The sequence below is a fragment of the Canis lupus genome, chromosome 10 (genome assembly GCF_003254725.2).
Source record: "Canis lupus dingo isolate Sandy chromosome 10, ASM325472v2, whole genome shotgun sequence".
NCBI lineage: Eukaryota > Metazoa > Chordata > Mammalia > Carnivora > Canidae > Canis > Canis lupus.
The window spans coordinates 70,204,824-70,216,055 of record NC_064252.1 but is presented as its reverse complement, the minus strand read 5'-3'; the positions used below and the strand labels follow the sequence as shown (position 1 = coordinate 70,216,055).

General features: G+C 56.5%; 1 protein-coding gene across 1 annotated transcript in view; it reads right to left on the bottom strand.

The window, feature by feature from the left end:
* Window positions 1–234: 234 nt before the first annotated feature.
* The window catches only part of VAX2 (ventral anterior homeobox 2), a 28,780-nt gene continuing 17,782 nt past the window's right edge, over window positions 235–11,232 (bottom strand). The window contains exons 5-6 of the mRNA XM_049115080.1: window positions 8,547–8,734; window positions 235–894 (exon numbers count right to left, since the gene is read on the bottom strand). Of these exons, the coding sequence (XP_048971037.1) occupies window positions 457–894; window positions 8,547–8,734 (626 nt within the window). The 3' untranslated portion in view covers window positions 235–456. The remainder of the gene's footprint in view (window positions 895–8,546; window positions 8,735–11,232) is intronic.

The following is an 11,232-nucleotide window of genomic DNA, read 5'->3' as shown; positions in this document are numbered from 1 at the left end:
AAAAGCGTTGGCAATGCCACCACGGCTTTGCGGTGCCCAAGGGGGGGCTCTAGCTGGGAGCCGGAGAGGGGTGCCCGTCAGCCACACGGGGTACCCCCGCCCCCGAACTGTGGACAGGGCTCTGGCTCTGCCCCTCCCCTTGAGCTCCCCTGGCTCAGCCCATTTTCCTCCCCAGTGAGGAGAAGGAGAGGGGCACTGAGGGGCAGGGGTGGTGCTGCGGGGACTCTGTTTCCCTTCTTGTCATTGTTTTCCTTTATTTCAGTGAGAGGCACACGCACGCACACTGCACTCACACACACGAGCCGCGGGACCCAGGCCTCCTGGTCCACAGTCTGGGGGGCAGGGCCAGGTGTGCGGCTGCCCCCGTCTGGTGCCTGCTCGGGGCAGTCCATGGGGCAGGGGAGTCAGGGGCAGTGCCGTGCTCGGGGACTCGGGGTCGCGGGGGGCGGTGGAGGCCTAAACGTTGGCTTTTTTGCCACCACCAGGGCTGCCCACTCTCCGTTCTAGCCGGCTGTAGGGCTCGAAGGCCGAGGAACCGAGTTCACAGCAGGCAGGGAGGTCCAGGAGGGGGGCAGAGGGGAAGCAGAGGGTTGGCGGAGGCGGTGGCAGCGGCGGGGACGCGGAGGCCGAGGTCAGGGGGTTGAGGCACGGGGAGGACTTCCTGGGGTCTCCCGGCAAGGCGCCCCGGTGGCCGGCAGGCAGGCCCAGAGGGCCAGGGCTCAGCGCCACGAGGCCGGGCGCCCTGGGCACGGACAGCAGCCGGCCCTGCTCCAGCAGCCGCAGGATGTTGGAGGTGGCAAAGGCCTCGGAGGCCTCGGAGGACGTCCGCTTCTCCAGGTCCCTGCTCTGGTCTTTCTTCTGCTTGGTGCGGCGATTCTGGAACCAGACCTTGACCTTGGGGCCGAGGGTGGGGAGGGGTGTCAGGAAGGGACAGGAGACAGGCAAAGTGCGAGGAGGTCGTGGAGGGCCAGGGAGGGGGGAGCAGGGCAGCAAGGGTGGAGTGAAAGGGGGAAGAAGAGCATTCAGAGTGTCGTTAGGTCTTCCCCGCTCGGCCGCTCTGCGCCAGCCAGTCAGGGACCCTGGCCCCAGATCGTGGTCGCAGGGTATGATCTAGAAGGTGGGCACAGACTCCTGGTGGCGACGTCCCTCGGCCTTGCAGAGCACTCACCGGTAGGGAGGCCCAAAGTGGGCGGGGGTGGGCTGCCGGCCTGGGGACCAGCTCACCTCGGCTGTCCTGGGACCCCCACACCCCCTCCCAGGTGAGCTCTCCATCCCAATCTGCATGAGCCCTTCAGCTGCAGAGGCCAGGCTCCTCAACAGGACACCCAGTGTGGCAGGAGGTTGAAGGCCACTGGCCAAGGCCAAACCTGGAGACGCAAGCTTGGGGACAACCAGGTGCCAAGTCCTCCACAGCCTAAATGGAGCCACCAACAACAGGGCAGGGGGGGGCCCTTTGTCAAGGTCTATGAGAGGAGGCCGATCCAGCCGCCTCCACTGCCCAGCACCCGGGGCTCCAAGGCCCGTCCTCGTGTATGGAAGAAACCATAGGCTGGGAGGGAAGCTCAGTGGTCAGCCCCCATGGTGCTGGGATCCCCTCCCCCTGGGAGAAGGCAAGGGCAACCCCTCACAGAAGGCAAGGAGCAGTCTCCAGAAGAATCTTGCATAGGGCCTAGAGGTGCGGGTGGAGAGACAGTCCGATGCTCATGGCCCAGCTGGAGCACTTGCACAGCATCTGTAGGCCCACCGCCCCCCCCACACTCCCCCCCTGCACCCGCACTGGTGTCCTGGGAGCACAGACTCGTGGCCGGGAGGTTCGAGGAGGCTGGCAGCTGGCTGGGGCAGGGTGTGCCAGCAGGACAAATGGGGGCACTGGGTGGAGGGCGTGCCCAGGAAAGGGTGGGGAGGCCTTGCTGGTGGCCTCCAGCTTTGGGAGAGCGTAAGGGGGGCCGGCAACTCCTATGGCTCCGGTGAAGGAGCCCAGAGGCTCGGAGGAGGCGGAGGCCGGAGTGGGAGGGCTGCCTGGGTGCGGATGAGGGTCGGGTGAAGCCTCCTGGGGCAAGGCCTCACGACACCACCTCCTAGGAGCCACCACGCCCCGGGCGCCAACAGTGAGTCAACCTGTTCCAAGTGGGGAAGGGGAGGACGAGATCTGAAACAGGTGTGGGTTTGGTGTTTGGGACGGGACTTGGGAGGCCCGGGGGGCTCAGCAGTGGAGCGTCTGCCTTCAGCCCAGGGCATGACCCCGGGGTCCCGGGATTGAGTCCCGCGTCGAGTCCCTCTGCCTGTGTCTCTGCCTCTCTCCGTGTCTCTCATGAATAGATAAATAAAATCTTTAAAAAATAAAAAATAAGTAAATAAATGGGTTTGGACTGAGTTTCAATGATGGAAATTAACCAGAAGGTTGCGGGATCCACTTGCGATTGGACACATCATTCATTCCCTCAATCATTCATCCTGCAGAGGTGCACTGGGTGCCCTCTACCTGCCAGGTGCCGCCTCGGACTCAGGGCATCAGCAGTGATGAGAGCAGAGCAAACCCTCCGTGGGAGGGGACACGGATGAAGAACGGCAGCGAGAACGGCAGTGACTGTCGGGGCGCTCAGTGCCTGGAGCAGGGTCTCTCGAATTATTCGTGCTAAGGAACCACTTTATAAAGTTTCCAGTGTGTTGTGAACCAATGATTTTGTCAAATACAATTAAAATGAATTGCACTTACTCTCCATTTCTGCACCTAACCTTCCTGGGCAGGTAACAGTTTGAGGGGGACACCCGCCCCAGAGCCGCACTTTGAGAGGCGCTGCTTTGGGAAAAGGCTGAAGGATTAAGGGGGAAAGGCTGGCTTACTACTGGGTGGCAAACACAGCCTCTCTGAAGAGGTGACATTTATTTTTTATTTTTTTATTTTTTTAAGATTTTATTTACTTTTTTGACAGAAAGAGCACATGTAGGGGGAGTGGCAGGTAGAGAGAGGGAGAAGCAGGCTCCCCACGGAGCAAAGAGCCCGATGGGGGGCTCGACCCCCGGATCCCAAGATCATGACCCGAGCTGAAGGCAGATGCTTAACCGAGCCTCACGGGCACCCAAGAGTTGACATATGAAGGGGATATCAGTCAGGGAAGGCCAAGGGACATTCGACCAAATGTGGCTGAAGGAAGCGACTGGAAAGAAGAAAATGTTAGTTTGTCACTCCTGGGATCTCAATTGCTCCAGGAAAGGATCCAGTCAGACACCTGGGGAAGCGGCTCTGTGGGTCTCTGCCTTCTTCTCCCCTGCTGGGAAGCCTCCTGGCTTCTGCCTTGCTAAGCAGCCACCCTTTTAGGACCTAGATACCACCCCAAGAATGTCCCAGCCTCAGCTTCTCATCTCAGAAACAGGGACAAAAATACGTGGGCTGTTGCAGGGATCAGATACAGACGTCCACGCAGAGGACTTCACATGGTGCCTGGCCTATCCTAGCACCGAACCAGCGGGAGAGGCCAGACTCAGAAGTCAGGATTCCTGTCCTGGCGAAGCTGAGGGTCTAGGGGGAGGGTGGCACCGACCCACTCCCAGCAACAAAGGGGGTGGCACTAACAAGGGGGATGAGCCGTAAGGAATGACAGAGGTTTTACGGGTGTCCTGTCCTGCAGCTCTGGGGCAGCAGGAAGAGAGAGGCGTGGGCTCCCCGGGTTGGGGAGTCCCTAGGGAGGGGAGGAGAGGAGGGGAGGCCAGGGCTGGGGGCTGGCATGCCCATTTCTTGGGCCCTTATGGACCACGTCGGTGGTTGTCAGTCTGGGCTGCACTTTGAGATCATTTTCTTCTAAATCCTGATGCCCACACCCGGTGGGGCCCACACATCCGTATTTTCAAAAAAATTTCTGTGCGTGGGAGGCCTGGGTGGCTCAGTGGTTGAGCATCTGCCTCCAGCCCAGGGCGTGATCCTGGGGTCCCGGGATCGAGTCCCGCATCGGGCTCCCTACATGGAGCCTGCTTCTCCCTCTGCCTCTCTGTGTCTCTCATGAATGAATAAATAAAATCTTTAAAAAAATTTTTTCTGTGTATGAATCTAACCTGTGAACTGAGGTAGAAGGAGCTGGAGCTGCAAAGGTGGGGGAGAGGCGCCCCGCCTGACTACTTCCTACCAGCAGTCCCATGGTCCCCAAAGGGCTGACTCATAAGGCTCAGCAAACAAGGGCCAAACTGAGTGAGAGGCAGGTTCAGAGCCTCTGGGTTTGTCCCTCCTTCCTCCAGGAAGCCTTCAGTTCCGCTGCAGGGACCCCCTCTCTCAGGGTTAAATCTGGGTATGGTCTTCGGGGAGGCCTGGGTCCTGTGCAGAAGCATACTTCCTGAGGCGCTGGCCTCCCCCTTGCCTTCTGGCTGCCCTGCTGCGGTCTCCCTGCAGGCCGCATCTCACCTCCTCCCCCTCCTGCTCCCCCGCCCAACTCCCTGGGTGCCTTCACTTCCCCCTCCCCACCCTCTCCACCCTCCCCACCCGCATCCTCCGCTGGACCACACTGTGAGCCGCCCGCACACACAGGGGAGGGCCGTGGTTCCCAGCTGCCTGCCAGGGCCACGGAGGTACTTTCTGGGAGATCATCTGTCACCCTCTTGAGGCTCGTGGCGGTGCTCAATCCCAAGCCTCATGATCGATTTGGAAATGGCCTTAATCTTTAAGGGGCTACTTCCCGTGACTGGGCACATTCCCATGACCGGTACTTGCGGATCTGGGATGGCCCTGGTTTTTGTGACCTGGAAGGTACCAGCTATTCTGCTGTTCTGGAAGAAGTCATGGGGGCAGAGCCCCAGGTATGGGGCTGAAGATAATTGTCAGAGAGCCGGAGCTGCTCTTATCCAAGCTAATAATAGCGGATTTAGTAAAGCCTCTGGTGGACACTGAAGTCTGTCAAGCAACGTGGTCCCACATCAGCTGAAAAACAGAGAGGTTGTCAGGTCCTCCCCAGAAATTCTGACTCGGAACCTGTGGGCTGCACGCGAAACCTGAGCCAGGAATCTGTATTTTAATGAGAATCTCAGGGGTTCCTCGTAAGGCGGTCTGCAGACCATACTTTGAGAAGCCCTGGCTTAACCGAGCACCACACGTCTCCTTGAAACAAGGCAAGGCGACCAAGTGTGTCGGGAGTTCCTAAACACCGGGACAACTGTACCAAGGGGCCCGTCCTAGTTCTCCGATGTGGAGAAGGGCACGTGCGCTCCGGGTGGGCCAGGGGCTCACGGGCCTCCTCTGAGAGCTGTGCAGGCGGTGGGGAGGGAAGGCTTCACGGTCCCCCCAGGTCCCGCAAGGGGGATTCTCACCAGGGGTGCCCGCTACGTAACCAGGCACATAGAAGCTAAGACAGAGAGAGGGAACGAGAAGGGAGTCCTGAGTCAACCCACATTTTCTCCACCTAAATTAGGGCCCTCCTGCTACCCAGGAAGGGGGTAAAGATGCTGGTTGGCAGGAGGAGGAGCCGTGGACAGAGGCAACCTCTTGAGAGCAGGTGCAGGCGGACTCTGGGGAGCCCCGGGGTGGGGAGGGGGCGGCACATGGTGTTGAAGCCCCCAGGCCCCAAATGAACCTCAGCTTCGGTTCCCTACCAGGGGTGGCTACAGCATGCTTCCTGTTCCTGGGCTGACACAAGATTGTGCCTCCTGGTTCATCCCTCCGGGGTCCATCTGTTATTTGAGCACACGTGAAGGAGTCTCTTATCCTTTCCCCTAAAAGAGCTGCAGGTAAATCAGAGAAACAGCAGCCCCCTGAGAAAAATCTGACATGTCTTCCCGACATCTCCACCTGGATCTCAAACTGAACCGATCCCAAACAAAACGCTAGATTGCTCTCCAGTGTCCTGCTCCTCCCCAGCTTTCTCAACCCGTTACGTGGGCTCGTTGGCCAGTTCCCATCATACGCCTGTACCCCACCAAACCACTTCTTTTTCCTTTGCCCCGTGCACATAATTCCTGATGAGCAAGTCCTAACAGATGCCACCTCCAAATTAGAGATTTGGATTAGACCAGTTCACTCCTCCACCGGCGCTCAGAGCCCCACCTCGGCCTCTCGTCCCCCTTCTCCAGGTGACAGAGTGGCCTCTGTAATGCCAGTCCCCTCGTGTCACTCTCCCCTCAACACCTCACCATGGTCTCTAAACACCACCTGCTGTGTCCCACCCGCCTTCCCTATTACACTCTGACTCCAGCCACACTGGCCTTCGGACACTTCAGAACATTCTGTGCTAGTTCTCACTTCCAGGCCTTCACAGTTACCCTGAGTCTTGACTCCTCCTCTCCTAGCTCTTCCTCTGCCTCTTCCCTGTCATTCACACCCCGGCCACTGTCATTCACCTCCTCAAAGAGGCCTCCCCTGACCACCCCAGGGAAAGATTTCCAGGCCTCAGCATACCATGTTTTATCTGCTTCCTAGCACCCACTAACTCTTGTAAATGCCATCTTTCTCACTCAGGGCGTACACTGCACGGTGCCTGGTCTACGTTGTTCTCTGCTATGTCTCTGGTGCCTAGAACGGGGCCTGGTACATAGGAGGTATTCAGCAATTTTCTTAACAAAGCTACGGGTATATATAAGGAGGATTCCACAGAATTTTAGCTCTAGAACCTAGGGCAAGTTACTTACCTCTCTCAGTTCCCTGAAATGGAGATAATATTACCCATAAAGCCATCTTTTTATAAAGACCAGGTGAGGGCAGCCCGGGTGGCTCAGTGGTTTAGCACCGCCTTCAGCCCAGGGCCTGATCCTGGAAACCCGAGATCGAGTGCCGCATCGGGCTCCCTGCATAGAGCCTGCTTCTCCCTCTGCCCGCGTCTCTGCCTCTCTCTGTGTCTCTCATGAATAAATAAGTAAATTCTTTTTTAAAAAATAAATAAACTGCACCTGAGTTCATTCTAACAAGGTGACTCAGGGTGGGCTCTGCCTGGGTTCAGGGTGCAGCAGTGGTCCCAGAGACTGCACCTGTGATTAGGGGGTTGGGCCCCCCACACTTGCCCTCTGGAGAGCGGGGAGGGGCTGGGTTACAAAAACTCTTGAACAGTAAGATTCAGAGAGCTTCTGGGTTGGGGATCACGTGGCGGTGCTGGTGGGTGGCACCCAGAAATGGTATAGAAGCTCCCTGAACACCCCACCCCAACATCTTGCTCTATGCATCTCTTCCATTTGGCTCTATCTCCCCCTTCCACCAAATGTGGCTATTTCTGAATTGTATCCTTTACCATAAGCCTGTAAATGAAAGTAAAGTGCTTTCCTGAGTTCTGCAAGCCATTCCAACAAATTTCCAAACCTGAGGAGGGAGAGGTGGGAACCCCCAACTTTATAGCTGCTCCATCAGAGAGGTACCGGTGGCCCTGGGGCCTTGCATGTGGCATCTGATGTAGATGCCCAGTGAGACTGAGCCTTAGCCTGCATCATCTGTGCTCACCCCAGGAGTCCGGGGCAGAATTGAATCGAGTAGCTTGACACTCGCTTGGGGCTAGGGAATGGGCGGTCTGGTTGCTGTTGGAAAACATCCCACACAGCTGGTGTCAGGAGTGTTGTCTGAAGAGAAACCTCACGCTCTCCCCACACGGTCACAGCGAGGACTAAATGAGTTGGGACATGTCGAGTACCAGAGCCTGGGACAGAGGAAGGTCTCAGTAACTGTTAGCTGTGCCTTATAGTCTCTGCCAGCCCCCGGCCTAGGAAAAGAGAAGGGATTTTCTAGAGCTGTTGCTCAATAAGGGTCTCCGGATCATTCTTTACAAGCTCTAGGATGGCCGCCAGTTTAGAGATAGCATAAAGATGACAGACTGCTTGCCCAAATCCTAGCTCTGGTAATTGCACCGTTGGGTTGTCGGGTTGTGGGGAGGCCTCAGTGAAATCCCGTATGCAGGGCACTTGGAGCCACTCCGGGGCACAGTGGGCACCCAGCAGCATTATTATCATTATTGTTTTCTTGTGTCTCTGGTACCAGACTCAAACACCTCCATTCGCACAGAGTGGGTGCTCACTTCACAAAAGTTTTTCCTTTGGGCTAAGCTTATTACTGTTAAAATCCTAAGCCCTTCCTGGGTGAAGGAGGTATTCGGACCCCTTCTCTCCAGCAAGGACTTCTGAGGTACAGTGGGATAAAGGGTATGTATGGAGGATGGGGAGATGCCCAGAATGGGGAAATGAGAAATACCCAACCCAATTTTGGAATGTTTCTTCTCTTCTCTGGAATCTCTGCTCCCAGTAAGCCAACACCTCACCACCCTCTCCTGCAGGGTCCCTCATGTGCCAACACCCCCCCCCCCCAAGTCACTCCCTGCATCCTGGATGCCCCTCCTTCCTATTTCTCTGGCCTTTCCCCATATTCCACCCAAAGGGCCTGATGCATTCAGAAGGCCCTCTGTTGGCATACGCCAGCTCTCTCTTATCCGCGCTATATTTACTGCTCTGATTTACCTATAACTCTAAGCTTTTCCCTGATGCACGTGTGAACTCCAAAGCTGGGTGTGCCTGTAGCAGCCCACAGGCCTAGTACCCCACAAAGTTTCCGGGCTGCAGGGCAAGGGTGGAGGGGCCTGGCCCTGCCCTCTTACCTGGGTCTCGGAGAGGTTCAGCTGGCGGGCCAGCTCAGTGCGCTCACGGCCCACCACGTACTGGCAGCGCTGGAACTCCATTTCCAGGCGGTATAGCTGCTCAGCTGTGAAGGACGTGCGGGTCCGCTTGGGTCGGTCCAGGTCCAAGCCCTTAGGCAGGACAATTTCCCGGATGGTCCCTTTAGCATCTGCAGGGGCCATGAAAAGAGGCTGTTTAGTTCACTAGTTAAGTAGCCAGACCACCAACAATCATCTTCACAAGAGCCAGTGTGATCTAACCGGAGTTCTTTGGGCCTGCGGCTGGCTCTGTGACCTCTGACAAGTTGCCTACTGTCTCTGGGCCTAGCTTCCTTAATCGTCCAATGCAGTAGGTTGTATCTATTGGGCCTTTGTATGTGAATGGGCCTCGTTACAAATTTCAAGTCCACTACCAGAGCCTGGGAAGAAAGGATTCACCCTGACCCGGCCAGGATTCTGTTCCCTCAGCAGAGTGAAAGGACAAACAGAAAAGAGATATACCAAATCCTCAAGTGTAAAGGATAGGATGGGTTAGAATTGGTCTGATAAGGCTTACTGGAGGTGCCCAGAGCCAGGTCCTGAGCCCTGTGTATGGGTGTGCATGCAGGGGTGAGCACTCAGTCCACAGACCCTCCTGGGGTCCGTGAAGAGGCTGGCCCATATGGGGTGGATTGCAGCCTGGGGAGCGGGGATTCCCAGGAAAGAGCCCAAAGACCACTGCCACTACATCAAGGTGCTGGGGTGCCTCCTAGGGGGGAGACTGCCACTTCCCACGTATTTAGTTCTGAACAATAGGACCACCCTCTTGGGTCCTAAACCAGTGCCATCCATGCATAACCAATATTTTGAAGACTACTTAAGAGAACTTAAAATCTTGCAGCCTACACTCACCAGATATTCCCACTCAAAAAAACTGAGAAATAACAATAAAACGTTTGGCAAAAGTGAGATTCAAATACGCACTCTGAGAGCTGGAAATCCAGTTATTAGAAAAGTTTGTGTCAAAAATTGGGAGGTGGAAATGTGCAGCATCACATTCTGTAGGATTTACTAAACCATTCCCAGCTTATGACATTGCTGAATGCAGCTGAACTGACATTACAGAGAAAGACTAGTGTCTCTGGAAAACCCGCCAGCTCAAGGCAGCCCTGATCAACACAGGTGGTGCTGAGCACGCACAGGAAACAGAGCAAGTCGCAGGGGTTCGAACCCTCCCCGGGGCGCATGCACAGTTGGAGCTGGCAGTGTGGCCAGAAATGCAAGGCGAGGCTGCTATGTTTTAGACGTGTTTGCCCTGGGCCAGGCACTGTTCTACGTGCTTGAACCCTCTCAATGTCTCAGTGAAGCCGGAACGATTATGAAGCCCATTCTGCAGGTAGGGAAACAGAGGAACGCATGTTAAGTAACTTACCCGAGGTCACACTGACCGTGCTCCATCATCTGTGTAAACACCCTCGCTTTACTTTACTGAAACCCTCTTGTAGTAATACTTAATGATTCAGTGCTTAGGCTATAATGAAGAGAAACTCTGGTCACGGGTAAAGAAATGGAATCTTCTGGACAGGTCCGTCAGTGCCCTGGAAGACACAGGACAGGACCTGCCTCTGGGATGGGCTGTCCATCCGGGGGCTCCGGGGAGCCTCACCGCTGGAGACTCTACTTTGGAATCCCTGCTCTAGGGTGACGGGCACTGAGGAGGGCACTTGACGGGGTGAGCTGGGGGTCTTATGCTAGACGTTGGCAAATTGAATTTAAATTAAAAAATGCAAAAAGTAAAAAAAAAAAATTTTTAAATTAGAATTCCTGCTCTAGAGGGTGAGCCTGACGCCTCTCCCTCCAAAGGCTCCTCCACGTGATTGAGACTGGTTCTGCCCGGCTCCTACCAGAGCCGGCTAACCTCTGCTCCTCCGGGGTGTCTCGCAGCTCCTTCCAGCACCTTCGTGCTGGGTGGACCCTGGGGAGAAGGTGGGTCTGGGTCAGGGACGCAGCGGTGCTCAGAGCTGGTCCCCCCACACTGGGCAGAGCTTGAGACCGGCGGCCCTGCTCCTGAAGTGCAGGTGGGACCACAGGCCTTCGGACGACCCAGGCCTTCCCTGACACTTCCTACGTGCCGGAAAGGTGGGGGAGTGTTTGCGACCCCATTGACTGGGGGTCCTCTCCTCAGGCCCTATTATTTCCAATCGTGACACAGTCTCAGGACTTCGCAGGACACCCGGCTCCGAGGCATTGCTTTGTTAAAAGTGTGTCGGAGGCGCAGAGTGGAGGGAGGTGTGGGCGTCCTGGTGGTGCCGGCTGCTCGGCTCGGCTTCACTCTCTCAGGGGGCCTCCTCGAACCCACCAAGCTGGAGCCGGAGCCGGGGTCCTGACCGCTGAGGTCACGTCATACGTGGCCCCTGCCCTCTCCTCCTGTAGAAGAGCTAAGACTCGGGAAGCAGGCGGGCGCAGCTCTCCCCAGGGGTCAGGAAGGCAGCCTGCCGGCCAGATAGCAAAATGCGCCGTAAAAGTAAGCACAGGAAAAGATATCCAACATCGCTAGCCATTAGGGAAAGGCAAATCTAAACCAGGAGGGACACCTATTAGCACAGCTAAAAACAAAAAACACCGTGAGCGTCAAAGGCTGGTGAGGATGCGAGCAAGGAGGCCTCATCCACCACTGGTGGGAATGCGG